This window comes from Euprymna scolopes, chromosome 10 (assembly GCF_053919585.1).
Source record: "Euprymna scolopes isolate OS-2025 chromosome 10, ASM5391958v1, whole genome shotgun sequence".
Lineage (NCBI taxonomy): Eukaryota > Metazoa > Mollusca > Cephalopoda > Sepiida > Sepiolidae > Euprymna > Euprymna scolopes.
In genome coordinates, this window is record NC_136491.1 from 92,785,797 (window position 1) to 92,804,566 (window position 18,770).

The window sequence follows — 18,770 nt, forward strand, 5'->3', positions numbered from 1 at the left end:
TGACTTATCACCGTTTATTATACATAAAATTATATCGGCATATATTACCGCCAAAAATGTAAAAACTTTAAAAAATAAAACCCTACTGGTGGAAGTGGAAAGAGAAAAACATGCCACTTTTCTCCTAGGAATGAAAACTTTCCACAACATAAATATCAAAACTTATCCACACAAGAATCTAAATACATCCAAAGGTGTAGTAAAATCGAAAGACTTCTCAATGTGCACTACTGAAGAGCTAACAAAAGAACTTAAAAACCAAGGAGTAATAAACGTTAAAAGAATTACAATAAAAAAGAGAATCAGACTATACATACGAACACTTATATTATGCAGTTTGATAGACCCACTATCCCAAAAGAAATCCAAATTGGGTTCAACGTTGAAAAAGTTGAACCCTTTATACCAAACCCACTTCGGTGCTTTAAATGCTAGAAGTTTGGACACCAAGAGGATGCATGTAGGGGATGAGCAGTGTGCAGCAGATGTGGCCAGAGAGATCCAGGCCACACTGTCAATAACTACAATCTTGATTGCAAATGTGCAAATTGTGGAGAAAACCATCCTGTTTATGCTAGAGCATGCAGAATCTGGAAGAAAGAAAAGGAAGTAGTGTCAATAAAACATATCAAAAACATCTCCTTCCTCGAAGCTAGGAAAATAGTAGATGGATACATGAAGGAAAAGACGTACTCTCAAGTCACCTCAAGTTGTATATCATCCAACATCACTAACCAAGACTCCAAATACGAATTATTAATAAATGTCCACCATATCTTTATGTACCTAGAATTCTGCTAGTTTCCCATTTCCGATATGACCTGAAGATGGGTAGGTCGCATTTTCCAGACTCTTAAGCTAAGGCTAAAAAATGTTTTTATCTAACTTTTTGAAATCTATTTTGTGCTAATTACTGCTAACGGTTTTCTTATTGCAGCTCTGACTTAAAAACCCGTAACTTAATTTTACCTATCTTGTTATGCTTTTCTTTTCTCTTTCTTGTTCTGAAATCTTTTTTTGTCAAATATGCAATTAACCAATTTAAAAAAATTTTTTTTTTTTATTCAATTTTCACCCCAAACAAGGCACAGTGCCACTTTGAAGCAGGGGGCTACTATTAGGGACTTAATTAGCGGGGTCATTATGAAGGGAGAAGAGTAGAAAGATGTTTGTTAACATTACACTTGAACTTCTGCATATCATTGCAGTTGGGAAAGCAGAATCCCGGAAGGGAGTTCCAAAGACCCGCAGTTCTGGGGAAGAAACTATTGGAGTAAAAGGCTTTCTTGCACCTAGGGATCTCTACTGTAAAGGGATGAGACTTAGTAGCTTGTCGGGTTTGTCGGGGGTAGTTACGTCGGGGAGGTACAAGTGTTTGCAGTTCGTCAGAGCATTCACCAATATTGTCTTGTTACATGTAAAACGAAAAGAAGTCACCCATGAAAACGAGAACCTTCCAAATTAAAACCTTGAACTATTGTCTAAACTCAAATGTAAATTACAAAATTAAGCCTACTTCACAAATTGATAAAAGTTCATTATTGGATTTTAATTATAAGGTGAAGCTTGAATGATTCAAACTCTAGATAGATAATGCCAAAACATCTCCACATTAATATGGGAGGAGAGATTATCTTCAAACAGCGTTCCTGAATTGATAAATTGAGCACCAGACTTTACTAAGTAGATATTAATAAGTCCCTCGTACCTATTCCCTTTTTTTTTTTTTTTTAATTTAAAAATTTTTTTTTTTTTAAATGGAGACTAGATAATGCAGTGGATGTGTTATTGGCAGTTCCAGGAACTCTCGCTTCTCCTTTTTTGTCCCTCAGTCCTCATTCAAATGAGTGATTTTTTTCTGACAAAGGGTGAAGAAAAAGCTGCTTTCCAGGTCGGTAGTACTTGGTGAACAGTAGTCTGAGATGTCGGAAATCTTTCTGTCCTTATGTCTATCCTTGTGGTCATGTCACTAGTAAGGGTGCTGAAGGTAAACGTTTCGTCTGGGCTGACATTATCCGCCTGATAGTCAGGGACCCGAACCTTGGATTAAGCACTAAGGAGGCTGTCCTATCAGCAGGTGCAAAGTACTGGGGCTGCTGTATTGCCATTTGATGAATGGATTCTGGACCATGGAGTAGTCTTTGGTGGGGCCTCTTGATGTCATACTAGTGGTTAATTGTTACGGCTTTACCTTATGTGCTACATGAAAAAAAAAATTATCCTGTCCTTTTCTCTTACTTTCCCTCTCTATCCTGCTCTAACCAAGTATGCCAACCTGTTCCACAAATCTCAAAACCTCAACATGAAATATCTCCAGAAAAAAAACTTGAATAAACCTAGAACCCCATCTTCTAACGTAGACCCCTACTACCATGTTTCCTTCTTCAACATCAGGGGTCTACGTTCCAACCTTCCAGAGGTTAAAACCCAATTACAGGAGACGAAACCGGACATATTCTTTCTAAGCGAAACTGGAATAGGGCTGACCACTTCCCTAGATGAGTTCATAATTAACAGATACTCTAACTTAACATCTAAATCTGACCCCCCAAGACCGCCATGGGCATAGAATATGTACCTACATCAAAGATGGCTTCCCGTGTGGCAGGGATATCTCTAAGATCCTAATTTACCTTATATGTGCTTTCGGGTTGCACTTGCTTACACCACTGCATTTATATTTGCCCTCTATCGGCCCCATAACAGCGGAGTTACTATCTTTAAGAGTATACCTGAGAAAATAGACCACAACCTGTCTGCACATCCCTCGGCTAACATTCACATCTGTGGTGACTTCAACATCCATAACGTGGAATGGCTGACCCACTCAAATAAGACAGATGATGAGGGGAGGTTTTGTCATGATTTTGCCATTGCTTATGATCTCACTAAGATTATTCGCGAGCCCACCCGTGTGCCCGATACTACAGGTCAGTATGCAAGCCGTCTAGACCTTTTTCCCTTCACTTCCTCTGAGCTATGTTCATGTTCCATTCTTTCTCCTCTAGGATCTTCCGACCACTCCGTCGTATCAGTTAAGATACAAATGAAATGTAATAAGTCCCCAGACGTACCCCTCCACCGTACTGTATACCGATACTCCATGGCTGACTGAGATAGCTTCCATACATTCATATCTGATCTACCTTTGCATTCCATGTTTAAAAAGGATGTGTCCTCTATAGTATCAGACCTGACCGAATGGTTAATCGTTAGGCATAGACCGATTTATACCATCTAAAAAATTCCAACAAAAACCTAACAGCCAGCCATGGTTCTCCTCAGAATGTGCTGCTGCTATCGCGCACAGAAATCACTTTTTCCATAGCTACCAACGTAATAGATGCACTGAGACTAAAGCTGCTTTCAGGACTGCCAGCAACCACTGTAAAAGAGTAATAAAAAATGCAAAAGAGCTATATGCTCAGTCCGTTAAATCCAAAGTAGCTGATCAGCGGCTTGGTTCCCACCAGTATTGGCAAATAACAAATAGGATCCTGAACAGAAGTGTGCGTTCTATCCCAACCATTATCAATGGACCTGAGGTCATCTCGTCAGCATGAGACAAGGCCAAACTATTTGCAAAGAACTTTGCAGCTAATTCTACCCTATGCGACGAAGGCCATCAACTCCCCATATTTCCTCCTATAACACACAACACGCTAGGTAACATACACATATCCGTGCGTGAGGTCGCCAAGCTAATCAAGAACCTTGATTCTACTAAAGTTACTGGCCCTGACGGCATCCCAATTATAGTGTTAAAAAAGCTTCAACCAGAACTTGCTTCCATACTTACGAAACTGTTTAAGCGCTGCCTTAAGGAGAAGTGCTTTCCAACACCCTGGAATACCTCATCAGTATGCCCTGTATTTAAGAATTCAGGTGATAAGTCATCTCCCTCCCAGTGCAAACCAATATGTCTCCTGTGTGTCATGAGTAAGTTGCTGGAATCCATATTAAATAGAGAAATAGTCAACCACCTCAGCAGAAATAATCTTAGTGACACGCAATATGGTTTCTGTTCTGCAAGATCTACCGCAGATGTGCTAACGGTTATATCTCATAGGATTAGTGAATCTCTTGACAAAAACTTCCTTTCCATGGCAATTGCTCTTGACATATCAAAGGCCTTCGACAAGGTATGGCATAAAGGCCCATTTCACAAGATTTCCAGCTATGATATAACTGGAAATGTTTTCTCGATCATTAAATCATTTCTTTCTGGTAGGCTCATAAGAGTAGTGGTTGATGGACAAAAATCAGAGGCCTGCAGTATTAATACTGGAGTCCCACAGGGATCCATCCTGGGCTCAACTCTCTTCCTGATCTACATCAATGATCTCCCTAAACACATACTTAAATCATTCGTTGACATCTATGCTGATGACACAACCATCTACAGCAACACATCAAAGGCTGTAAATGACAGTTCTCTCTGATTCTCTCTCTCTCTCTCCTCTGATCTTGAGCGTGGTTCAGTGGGGGAAGACGTGGCTGGTTACCTTTAATACATCTAAAACCAAACTCCTATCCTTACATCATCAATGCTCTGATCCCCATCTGGCATCAATTGAAATAGATTGCTCTCGTCTAGGAGAAGCTCCATGTTTTGACAAGCTTCTGGGCTTGACCTTTACTCCTGATCTGAAATAGAACATGTACATCAAGTCTGTTGCTAAGGTCGCTGGAAAGATGGTGGGATCCTTCTACCACTCCAGAAGATATCTCAGTAATGATGCAATTCTCTATCTATATAAAAGCCAAGTACATCCAAGGATGGAATACTGTTGCCATATCTGGGCAGGAGCTGCTAAAAACAGCCTATCCTGCCTTGACAGAGTACAAAATAGACTTTGTGGGTTAGTGGGGGATGCCCTTTTCTCTTCCCTGCAACCTCTCTCTCACAGAAGAGACGTTGGAAGCCTATCTTTGTTTTATCGTTATTTCCATGGCAGGTACTCGTCTGAACTCCAATCTCTGGTCCCCCCTCGCCAATCTTTTACGAAAAACACCCATCTAGCTGAAACCACTGTGAAAAATTTTCCCCACTCTTTATCTGTGCCTAAATCAAAACATAGATTCCATGAACAAAGCTTCTTTCTTAGAACTGCATGGCTGTGGAACTCTGTTCAGTCTGCCTGCTTCCCACTTGACTACAACCTTGATGTCTTCAAGTCCAATGTAAACAAATTTCTGATGAACCGCCCCCTTAAATAGACACTTTATTAAATCTCCACACTAACGTACTGTACATGCAATAACCCTTATCCCTGAGTGGCTTCTGGGCCTTGATAAGTGATTACCACCTTGTAAAAAAAAAAAAAAAAAAAAGTTGTTACAATCGGGACCAAACGACTGGCCCAAATTTCTAAATAAAATCAAACCAAACATATCATCAAAAATTAATCAGCCCATTAAATCATCAACTTGTTACCAATAAAATAAATTCTCAACCAAAATCAGAACATCCAAGAAAACAAAGTCGATCAAAAGAAAGACCACAAAAATCACCAGTATGTCGTGCAGATGCTGAAAAAGACGAAACTAAGGTAAAAAAAAATCAGTTAAAAGACCACACAGGTCACCAATATGTCTTCCCCGTGGTGAAAAAAACACACTTGAAAAACAAACAAAAAATACATTTACCAAAAAACAAAATAATATTAAGAAATAACCACAAACAGAAGCCACTACTACTACTACTACTACAAATAGATTTATGGAATTAGAAAACATGGAAACTGAAGTTACTCCTCAAACCAAAAAAAATCCTCATGAATTACAAGAAAATCCAGTGGAATTGCCGTGGATTGAAGGCAAATTACAATTAAATTTTATTGTTGCAAACCAAATTTAATCCTTTGGTTATTTATCTCCAAGAAACCTTCCTTAAGAATGAGGACAATTTGAATATAAAACACTATCAACAATATAACTACATTCATAATACAGGACTTAATAATACTGTAACCCTTTCCCCCTCCCATTGCAAACCCCAATCATATTCTGCAAGGCAGAAAACAAAAATGACAAAATCCACTATAAAACAACCAACTCAAAAGCTACGAACTAACGATTGAAAATACAAGGAGCTTGAAGAATAAAAATCTCATAAAATAACTGGATACAACATCAAATACTATTCCCAAAATAACTGAATTTGGCATTAAATAACCCACAAAGGGTTGATATGCTGTTAAAAAAAATCATTTTGGTGAATGAATTAATGCTAATCAATGTTCATTTTATGAACACTTTTGGGAACGATAGTTGTAGGTTATGGTACACCCTCTTTTTGTCTCTTCACTGTTTGTCTTCAGTGAATGGGAAAGCATTGCACCTCAAGCTTCATCACTTGTGTACATGTAGCATTACAAGTTGATTTTTTTTTTTTTCTTTTTAGATAATTGTTATTTTATCAACCTGCATGAAAAGAGCTATGTAAAAGATGCTTAAAACCGTTTGGATTATGCAAATACCATCAGTAGTTCAAGTTATGTGAATTTTAAGTGCCAAAATTTAGGCTTTTCTTTGAACATTTTTCTTTAGAAAAAGTGGGCTAAATTACAGACCTCAACATTTCAAGAAATTCGGTAATTTTGCCACAATTTATTTATTTTTCAATCTATTCTCATGAAACTTGGCACTCTTATGTAAAATTATGTGCTCTTTCTAATTATGCAGTCAAATTTGATATATCTCTTTACCATAAGCTATGAATTATAAATTCAGATGTACAAATTTCATTTTTTTTTTTTTTTGAACAGGTGTGTCTATTTATGAACAAAACTATTATAGACATATTTAAATATAGCTTTATTGAGAATAGGCATTTTCCTGCCTCCTCACCAAAGGAGAGCTTAATCTTGGGTTTAGCCATTTAATTCCTAAAGAGCATTCATTGCCGGTATTTACTACACACCTCAAAGAAAAAAAAATTGAGTAGATATGAATCAATCTCAGAAATAAATCAAAGAAAATTTTTCATATAGATTTTGGATTTCTGTAAAAGATGGAAATTCCCATAGTAGACCAGAACTTATGCATTTTGGGACCAGTCCAATTTTCAATTTTGTAAATCCTCTCTATCTGGCTCAAAATATACCCCTATTTTCTGAGATGCAACCATAAATCGTACTCTACATGAATTCTCAATGTAACTTTCACAGTACCAGGATACCAGAAATCCTGATAAGGAACAACTATATATTCACCAGTTGATGGTAATTTTTGTCATTTCTATTGTTTTACTGAAAATTCAATTATGTAAACAAAGAAATAAAACAGTAATTTTTTACCTTGTTTCCACCTTAACATTTAAAATGATTACTTCTATAGGTTTTAGGGTATGCTGAAAACGAATATTGCATTTAAATTTTCTGCAAATAAGTAGTTTTCCGGATATTAAGCAATGTCATTTCTTATGTTATTGCTGGTGGCCATCTTGATGCGCACAAACGCAACCCTGAGAAACTATGCACAAACACGCATATCAAGATGGCCACCAGCAATAACGTAAGAAATGACATTGCTTAATATCCAGAAAGCTACTTGTTTGCGGAAAATTTAAATGCGATATTCGTTTTCAGCATACTCGAAAACCTTAAGCGGTAATCATTTTAAAGAAAAATGTTAAGGTGGAAACAAGATAAAAATTTACAAAATACATCACAATGGAATTCTTTATCAAATCACTTTATTATTATCATTTAGATATCCTCAGTTAAAAAAAGAACGAGTTTGTTTTACAGATTCGAAAAATTGGTCTTGACAATGAGTTAAAAATAAATTCAAGTTTCACAATATCTTTTTTTTTTTAATTTATTTTATTGTTAGGTGAAAGTACAGAATAGTTAACAAAACACCCTGCCTTCCCCATGTTAACAATGGAGTTCTAAATAATAACATTATTTCAGCATGGTAGCATAAGTGCACAAGTACCTTTTATTTGTTATATATTTGTTTTTGACTACTAAAAAACACAATTCTACCTTAAGTACAACTAAGAAGTTAAACGCATGTACTTAGTACATTTTGTTGTTTTTTAACGCTTTTAGTACATGTATACTAAAAGTGTAACACTGAAGAGAGGCCACATCAGACCTGTAGGGTTGATGTGACGTTTCTTTTGGTTAAAAATAATTTTTTGTTCCCGGACGATGATCGGGTTTTGAAGGAATAAAAATTATTAATTTTTTTTTTTTTTGTCAATAAATTCTGAGCTAAGTCTGTTGTTGAGATGGTGGCGGCAAAAGTGCCTTTGTAGCGAAAAGTTAAATCACATTCTAAACTTCAAAAGCGAAAAAGAATGCATAAAATATTTTAGCCAAAAATACACAGGCGTTTGATCTGAAATAGCCGAAATCATAATTGTACAAGAACCAGAGAATTGGGGATTGCACACCCGCAATTGGCAAAACTATGAGCCAAGTTTGATCTGTGAGTTTGACAGTTGAAAAAGTCGGGTTGTTTTTGATCTGAGAGAAACACACGCAGTGACTCGGCATTGTGTTTTAAAACAAAGAATAGGAAAAAAATGAATTGTCCGAAATTTCAAAACAATAATACATATTTTTATGACGTATCGAGAATTGTCATTTGGTGAATCAGGTCGAACGAAAATTGAAGTTATGAAATATTTTTGCTCGGATGGGAAAATGTGTTGTCCGATAAGTTCAAAGCGACAAATGCATTCTTGGTCTTTTGACGTAATCAAAATGTCTGATATAATGGAATGGCCGACAACCAGAACTTAATTCAAAGATAAACTAAAATTCCTTTGAATTATCAAAGCGAAAAATGAGATCAATAGATAATTTTAAAACAAATAAAATCGCGTGATTTACTTTAAGTCAAAGGAAAAATAATTTTCCTGGATATGGAAAAATTCCATTAGTAAGCCAGGGAGGAGTTAAATAATACAACGTGTAAGTTGGGCGTTAATTAAAGGAAGAGTCAATCCAATTTTGGAAATGGACCAATGAAAAAGGGCCCTGTCGAAGTATAATCAACCAATGAGAAAGGGCCCCGTCGAATTATAATCAAGCAATTTGATTGGTCGATGACGAACATGGGTGTCGTCATCATTCCATAATTGTATTATAAAAGAAATGAAAAATCAGAGATTAAGTCAGAGTCCGGGTCTAAGATTGGGAATCAGAGTCAAAGAGAGCTAAGTCGAGTTGTTCCGTCTCGGCAGAATCACCTCTCCTCTCTCTCCCCCTCGCTTGTTGCCTGATAACTCAACGCTTATAACGTGTCGATCACTTAACGAGAATTACGCAAAGTCCGCGATACCGACCAGGTATTTCAACAACAGAAGCTCAGTTGCTTGAATTAATTGTCAACTATATGTATATGCTGTAAATACTTCTTTTATGAATTTCCGAAATATATATTATATTAACCAACCTCCGGAGTTTTGTTGCTGATGTGCGTTGATCCCTATATGTGTATATTTCTTTATTTGCCATTTGTGACACCGTATCCGTCAACGAACACCCAGAATAACTAGACGATCCACGGAGAACAGGCCTTGAGAACCGAGCATCCGAGAAGAGTCCCCAACGCCTTAACGAAGAACTCACTGGGTGACGCGACGTACTAACGGTTGGCAGACCTGGTTGCCCAGTCGACATATCATAACTGTACCGACCAGGGTGCAGATCATAACTGGGCCGCGATCAGAGGTTCAAGGTCGTGTAAGGTCACGTTGCAAGGTCACAAAAGCGTTAAAAACAAAAAAAATAGTATTGTTTCTAAATCAAATTTGAAAAACTTGAAAATAATGTTTTTAAATTGACAAACTCCGAATAAAAAATGACTAGTCTAGTAAGACAAAAGCAGAAAAACAGTCTTCTATTTTTAAGAGAATACTTTAGTCAGCTCAGCGCATTAGTGCTTAGCGAGCCGTTTTTATGTTAAATGGATTTGAATTTTTATAAATGATAACATTTTAAAGAAATTTCTGCACAATTAATAATTATCAAATATTTACATATTATACATAAAAATAATTCTGAAACTATTATCTATATGAAAATGGATGATATATGCCGATTTATCTTGTCAATTTTGGAATATTCTTTGTCAACTTTGCTCGGTCATGACTTTGCTTCCTGTGGTCATGACTTTGCTTCCTGTGGTCATAAAAATATAAATCATAGTCTAGTAGAGATGGACTTCTATATTTATATAACCTGTAAAATTTCAGTCATATTAAATTTAACCCCACGCATGTGTATCCAAACATAATGTATAAAATGTAAACATTGAAAAATGTTTCCCTTTTTGTTATTTTTTACCATGTTCTCATTTTTAACTTGGAGCATAAAAACATTGAACGCATAAAAGAAAAATAAATTAACACCATTAGAATGTTTATTTTATTCTTTCCATCAATGTAATTCTTTTAAAAATTGACCAACAAATAAAAAAGATATGACTTGATGAAGCACATTAGGTATGTAATATTGGCGATGTCCACGAAAATACAGCATATGCTTGTAATGCTAGTACATGACCATCATCTGCAGGAAAACTGAATCTGCTTAAACATTACAAAGATACATTTGATGATAACCAGAGTTACTCTTATGACAACACTGGATTACCATGCTGGTGGTAAGGCGTGAATAGAATTTTGGTTTGCTGCTATTAAACAATTCACAGTAGTTTATATTCCAGCTACTGCTGACTTTTCCTTCACTTTTGCCCTATGTGTTCTATGCAGCATATAGCATAAAATATAGGATTAATGTGCTATAAATCAAAAGTTCATAATCACTCTTCAAAATTTTATAGAACAATTGAACTTCAAAGCATTTAACCTCCATAGTAATTGATGAAGATGATCATCCAGCTATCTGATTGAATAAAATGATTCTCTAACTAGGTCGGTTAAGTAATATTGGCTTTTATTGGACTTTTTCATCTTACCTAATGTTATCACGATGTACACCATTTACAAAAACCACTGCTATAAGATGACCAAAGGCTTGAAAAAATTGATTAGAATTTCTAAAAACTGCCGAGATTTCTTTTCATAATTACCTTAGTTTTGATCATTGTTATTTATAGCATATATTATAAAATAAAAATACTTGTTAATTTTTTTTTTTTTCCAGATTAAAATATTGAAAGTTGTGTGAAGTGAAATCTTCCTATCATGTCTGACTGTCAGTCTGATTCTCCAGAGATGATAGACAAGGTGTTTCTCGATTGTGATCAAGACAGTAATGGCAGAGTGTCTATAACAACTTTACTAAATTACCTTAAACAATTGATTGGTAATAATAGTGACGTAAGTATGTTCTTTGACAAACCAAGCTTTCTTTCTTTCATAATTTATGGAAATTCAATTTTCTTAATCATACTTTTACAAAACATTTTGTTTTAGCATACTGTTTTTACTTATGAAGCAGCATATTCAATTTTTTGAGACTATGGCTCGGTTTCTTGAGATACAAAACTGCAACATTGCTGAACAAGTTTTAGAATTTTTTTAATTAAAAGTAAAAAAAAATATCTTAACAAATCTGAAATGTTTTTCCTGTCCATCAGATATGTACAAAGCTTTGGTGTCTTAGTTAAAATCCCAACATGTTCTACTGTATTAACATTACATTTTATAACTTGTCACATATCAAATGATGGAGTATGGAGATATGAATAACTTGCTTGGATAAAGAGGTAATAATTTTTCAAAGTATTAGAAATCAAACAAAAATGTCTATTTTTTTTAATTGGTCATCTGTGGTACAATAGATGAGATTAAAGTGCCTAATCTCTCATAGTTACTTAGGTAGAAATTATGTGGATACAAGAATGAAACTTTTCTGCAAAGTGGTGGGTTTGACTTGTCTTAGACCATTTCCCCAATTTGTCCAGATTCATGAAGAAAATTTGAATCGATAGATTTGTAATATTGTTATTAAATATTCATTATTAAACTTGAAAAATGTTCTGATTTGCTTACTGTCTTCATCTAATGCAATTTCAATAGTGATTGTACAATTTATTTTTATGTATCTCTCATAAACTGCTGCCTTCCAGTCGTTTGGGAAATTTTGAAATGACAAGTCTTTGTATGATGAAGAGATAAGAGAAAAGAAACTGGCTTATTTTCATACCAATTAGGCTTCACATGGTAACATATAATATTAATACATTTTATCAATATTGAGTAAAAGATAGCATACAGGAGATTTATAAATTCAACAGGATTTGGGAAGATCTGAATGATTGAGGAGAAATGGAATTACATGTCGGTCTGTGAGAGAAAAACTTAGTCATAATTATCTAAACAAAAAGCAGTTTGGGTGCCTTGTAGGCATGCATACAAATATTTTTGTGATATTAGCAAATATATTTGTTTTATTTTTATATACTTGGTGACAGGGTCATAATTTATGGCTTCCATAATTGAGAAAACAGTGGTCATGAATTAAAATAGAAAAGGTTATGATGATACAGAATGACATGATGGTGATTATTAAAGGATATTGTGTTAATGAGTAATAATTAGTATTTGTCTTGTCAGTTACAAGCATCAAAGACCATTCTTGCTCTAAGTAGACCTAAATGGTATTCTTCCTTGTATAATAATTTCTTTTAAACTGGAAATGATTGCTCATTCATAGAAACAGCACACCTCACACATAATGTGAAATATTAGTTAACTTTAATCAGTTACTAGTCTTTCTCATGTAGAGAGGATGCAAGAAAATGAGAGGACCACAAAATCTTGATTGTGATATTGCACAGAATAGGTCATGCACACTTTTGTAATTTGTGAGCTACTTCTAAAATGACAGTCAAAATGATCTACCAAGTAGAATATAACTAATTTAAATTTTTAATGCATTTATTTAAAATATATTGAAAAATTTTTAAGAAATGTTGATGTACCTTGCAAAATTATGAATCCAATTGCTCAATACATCACTGCATTTTTTTTATACATTATCTTACTCTGATGACTTGCATTGAAGTGAATTTGCCTGAGATGTGTAGTCTGAACAGTAGCTACTGACAGCTAGCCTCATACATACTTCTAAATGATCATCAGTCATGGTAGAACGGTACTTGGATTTAATAATCTTCATGTGGGAAAAGGCTGACTCGCATAGATAAATGGAGTCAAATAATGTAGTCGATCAAGTTGCACATTTTCTCATATTAGGATACTTTTCCTTTGTAAATAAATTCCAAAACTGCCCATGTGCTCTAGACTTCAGCTGAATATCAGCTTGCAGTATCAAAATTTCATCCTCTACTCTAGATGAGTTTAAGTCGAACAATGTTGCAATTTTTTATGCAAGTAGAATAACGGCGGCATCTTCCTAGAAAAGATAACACGTGAATGTAGTAATAGGTTTGAGTAAAACAAAGTCTTGAAATCTTTTAGCAAATGTGTACAAGCAATTGTCAATTTGATTTGTGTAGCGCACATTATCAAGCTGCAGACATGACTTCCCCTGCATTTTCAGCTCTGATCTGAGGTTTTGGAAGTTTGCTAAATCATGGTGCTGAAGTTTTGAGGAGAGATGATGCATTTTTTGCTTGAAAGCATTAACTGAGCTTATATTGATCACAGTTTTGTCTTTTCCTTGCAACTCTAGATTAAGGTGATTCAACATGTTGGTCAGATCAGTTAAAAATCCTAAGTCTAGCAGCCACCAATCGTCAGTTAGTTGGTTATATTCTGCACTTTTGGCTTATCTAAATCTTTGTAGGAATTTTCCTCGACTAAGCCATCTTGACATCAGTGTGCAACAATATCTCAGAGTAGTCACCATCAATCTTATTCAGATGTGAATGGAATAGCCGTCTTTGAAGAGATTTGGCACAAATAGAACATGTAATCTTCATTGTTACATCGATTATTTTTTTTGTGTTCAGCATTTTAGAACATAAAGCTTGTTGGTGTATTATGCAATGGTAATTAAAAGAAATCTGGGAAAGAATCGTCCTTCCTGCACCTGGCAATAAACTGATTCCGGTGACTAATTGCCGTAGGCACTCCGTCTGTAGTGATGGACACCATTTTGTATGCTGGAAGCTGGGTATTCTCAATGAAGTTTTTAATGGACAGAAATGTCTTCTCACATATGTTATTTCATGGGCAGAATTGTTAACAGCTCCTCTTTTGTGCTCATATCAGTAACAATCATCCAAATAAAAATGCAAAACTGGGCTGTGTCACATCGGTAGATTCATCCAGCTGCAAAGAAAATCACTTGCATTCTGAAATGTCTTCCCAAAGTTGCTCGGTTAAATCCTGAGTCATGGCTTCACTGCATCTGTAGTTCTTCATAGCTGGAGAGCTGTTATTGATAGTATTTCTGTTTTATTTTTAAAATCTTTGAACAATGACTCAGCAGCTTTAACAAATGCCTCTTTTATCATTTCTTCGTTTTGGAAAGATTTCTTGTTAATAATTAAATGAGTCACTAGGCATGAAACTTTGGTGACTGGGTTTGCTTTTGTAAATTAGCTGTTTGAAAAATGACTGCTTTTCGGACCACCGAGATTTCAGTTCCTTTACCTTCCTTTTATCTTTCTCAGCTCGCTTTCTGGTGGAAATTCAGTATCATAATTTTTATGGACAGTCTGAAAATGCCGCTGTACATTACCCTTTTTTGGTATAGCGACTACAGAATGGCAGATGAGGCAAACCCACTTAGAAAATGACATAGTGAAAAAAAGTCAACCTCCCATTCCATATTGAAATGGTACGTTTTTAACTTTTTAGTTGATGGAACTCCTCTGCTCATTTTTATAATCTTAAATTTAGAAAAATAATCTTAGCTTGCTAGAGTGCATCGCTTTGTGCAATTGCAATGGCCTCTTTGATAGAAAAGGTTAGATTAAGCTGATTGATCCACCAAGTCAACCAAATGATGAATTGAAAAAAAAAAAATGGATAATAGGAAGAATCAGGGTTGCATTCGTTATGTTTTGTGTGGTTTTAAAATTTATATTTTTAATTTTCAAATGAATACAAATTTTGTTCGTTTTGTTGCATTTCGTTCTGTTTTTACATTTTGTCCGAACTTAAAATTTATATTTTGTATTTTTAAATTAATATGAACAAATTTCGTTTTAAACTGATTCAAAATTATAGTTTATTTGAGAACAACCACTAACTAACTTTTCCATCTTTCAATATAAAATTTTCGGTTGAAGTTTCGGTGGAACGTCAACTCATTATCAGCAGAACAAACGAAATGAATTTGTCTCGTCAAATTTAAAAAATCTATATCAAAATTTTAGAACGAAATGAATACAACCCTGGTTTTAATGCCGTGCGATTGACTGGTAGATTGCGATTGACGTATTGGACATTCCTGCTGTTGAATAAGTGCATTATTTGTGATAAAGTCCAAAGAAATTTATGTAAAATAACTGATAAGATGTGAAATGTCTAGTAAATCATTTTCAGTTAATGAATCAGCTGGTCAACTATTTTCTGATGCCCATGATTGTGATATTTATATCTGATAGCCACTTTCACCATTGCTATTCCATGTATGTTACAAATAGCATACACACATCCTACTTAACTCCAAAGTTTGATCCAATAGCTACACAATACAAATGATAACTCTTAGTGAAGATTCAGACTGTGTATTTAAGTTATTAACATTTCATTGGATATATTGAAAATTCCTCGAAGAATAAGAAAATGTCTTCATATCAGAACCACATTCAACACATTTTAGGATGAATTTTTGCTGAATGGTATCTACATTTTCAATAAAAAAATTTGAAGATTTGCTTTCCTGAACATGATTGATTTACAGATTGATTAAAATATTTTCATTATATTGAAGCAAATAGTAAATATTGACTCTGCAAATAAGAACCTTTTGCAGTAGGTTTTTTTTTTTTTTTTACTACTACAAGTGTTTCTTACTAAAGGTTGATGTAATCTTTGTTTCATGGACATAATTTTTCAAAATCTATTAATTCTGCAAGAATAAGTCAATTCAAGATAATCATATTTGGTGCAGGGAAAAATTGCATATCTCACTTTGCAATGGATCCAGTGGCAAATATACTATACCACCAAAACAAGCAAAATGCAACATAGAAATAATCTAGAATTGTTTTGAGCTCCTGTGACACAATTCTGTGCTACAACTTTCTAGTATGTGCTATTATGACCCTGAGACAAAAGAGAAATGTCCTTGATTATTTATATAAACTATGACATCTTTTCTACAATTTAATTTAAAAAGGATAAGATCAAAAATGAATGTTATTACAGTAGTATAGTAGAACATTTTTCCAAGTGGTGAAGTCATAAAATATCAGAGTATAACTGTTGGTTCATAAGGTAGAAATCTATAAAAATTTTGACATTGATAGTTCCTTTCACCTCCAATAAAGTAATATTTGTGGTAAAACATCTTCAACTCTCTATGCAAGTTACTTCTTGAATGCACGTCAGGTTACTATTTTTGTTGCAAATAAGCCAATATATATATACAATAACAAATCAAATGCAATGGACATAAATTAATCAAACGGTTGAAAAGCTGTTATGTGATTCAATTTGATCTACAAGAAAAAGTTGGTTCATCTGCGTCCCAAAATCAAGGAAAATCAGTATTTCTTAAATGTGTCACAATTCTACAAATGAACTTAATGTTTTATATATTTAAAAACAGGTTTTGTTTTCCGAAGAAAACACAAAGGTTTTGTTTTCCGAAGAAAACACAAAGGTTTTGTTTTTCGTTTTTGGCTGACAAATTATACGATTATAGAACAATAAGTTCATCAGACAATTGGTTCAAGTAATAATTTCAGGAGCAAACAAAAACATAATTATTAAACTGGTAAGATCATACTTAGAAAAATTTGTTTCAGCAATGACTTAATACTTAAACTGAATTTTCTAAATCAGATTTAGAAAAATTAAGACAAAAAAATAAATAATATTGTACCGAGGCATTATTCACCTTAGACGGGTTGTACCATCTTCTTAAAAAGGAAGTTTTATGGGAATATGAAATTCACAAATATTCCCCAATCGTCGCTTGTTATACCCCTGTCAGAAGAGATGACGACATTAGGATTTTTCAGTTCTACTAGGGAGGTATCAATGTCCTCTACATACAGCGCATAGTGTTCCCAAATGGTCATCTGGTACTGACCAGGCTTAACATTACTGATCTAGCGTGAACCCATGTGTCAATATATGTTGTATAATGCCAGATATTAACAACTGGTTGCAGTTGTGTTCAATACTTTTTGTATCTAGTGTTATTAGTAGTATGGCAACATAGCAACAACAATATTAGAAAATGTTACAGATGGCACACCCGATATATTGAAGATCGTTTATGATAAATCTTGTATATTTCTCTTGAGTTGTCCTATTTACAATGCCTCCCCACGGGACAGTTAGACACCAGGGTCGTTTTTTAATGTGGAGAAAAGGAACAAAAATAAAAATTGTCTCAGTCGTGAAGAATTTCTCCTCCATTGACAGATAACAAGAAATTGAAGTGCAGCATCTGAAGAACAGATACTACACTTGTCTTGGAGCATATAAGTGACACATACACACAAAGGAAACGCTTCATTATAATATAGCTTGACATGGAAGGTGATCATTAAAAAAATATATCCCAATGAATATTCTTTGGTAAACTTATGTTTTTATATAGATATGCTTACGATTTATTAAAGAATCAACTATTTCTTTTGTAGAGACAACATGAACTGGATGAATTGTCTTCATTATTTGCCTCATTTAGTACTGAGCAAACTATTGATATTAAAGGCTACAGAGAAGTCATGGATGAATGGATATCGGCTCTACATCAACCTGGGTATGTTGAGTATTCTCTTCATTTGATTGGTTATTTATTTTATTCTATTTAAGTAATCTTTTTTTTTCTCCTCCAATTTTGTTCTAGTTGGGGATATGACCTCCTACTAGAAGCCAGACATTCACCCACTATCTCATACATTCTAACCAGGAGACCTTTTTAAAATTCTAACTGTCCCTTTAAGTGCAATTGTTTGTGTCTCTCTTGCACTTAGTTCACCAGATATTTTTGCCGGGTAGATTTTGAAATTCTTTTTCATGAGTCCAGTTGCTTCTATAGTTACTGGAATGATGATCTTCCTAAGATTCCAATTTTTTTTTTCATGTCATATATGACCTTGGTATTTCATTATCTTTTTGCTCTCGGCTCTGTTTAACACAGCATTGTAGCATAGTGTACATGATTTTCTTCAATATCTGTAGATTGTCATCTCTCATTAGTGGATCATTGGATAGTGACAGCAGTCATAATGGTGGCTTTATTTGAAATTTAGAAACCAAAGTTAATTCATCTTTCTCTCTCCTGGTAGTTGCAATAATATAACCATACCAATGTGGTAGTTTTCCTTCACTGTCCTTTTTTTTTTTCTTCTTTTTTTTTTTTTTTACGTATTTTGTTGAAAAGTTGTTTGTTTATGCTAACAAGTGGTTTCATGAATTTTTTTTTTTTTTTTTAAATATTTAGAGAAAACAATTATGAACTTATGACACAAATTGAAGATCTACGCAATCATAACAACCAGCTGAGTGATGACATCGTAAGGTACCGAAATCAATGGGAAACTGCAGAAGAGGCACTTGCTATTGCCTTGCAGGAAAATGTTAACCATATTACACAAATTAAAAAGTAAGTTTTTTTTTTATATTTACCTGCTTATTTAACTCTCAGCAGAATGTTTTTGTTTCTGTGTTGAACTCAATTTTA

General features: G+C 34.3%; 1 protein-coding gene across 2 annotated transcripts in view; it reads left to right on the forward strand.

The window, feature by feature from the left end:
• Window positions 1-18,770, forward strand: part of LOC145286136 (uncharacterized) — a 539,596-nt gene that overhangs the window by 9,593 nt on the left and 511,233 nt on the right. For both annotated transcript variants that reach the window (XM_080134856.1, XM_080134858.1), the window contains exons 2-4: window positions 11,130-11,305; window positions 17,725-17,846; window positions 18,531-18,692. In XM_080134856.1, coding sequence (XP_079990982.1) covers window positions 11,171-11,305; window positions 17,725-17,846; window positions 18,531-18,692 — 419 coding nt within the window. In that variant the 5' untranslated portion in view covers window positions 11,130-11,170. The remainder of the gene's footprint in view (window positions 1-11,129; window positions 11,306-17,724; window positions 17,847-18,530; window positions 18,693-18,770) is intronic.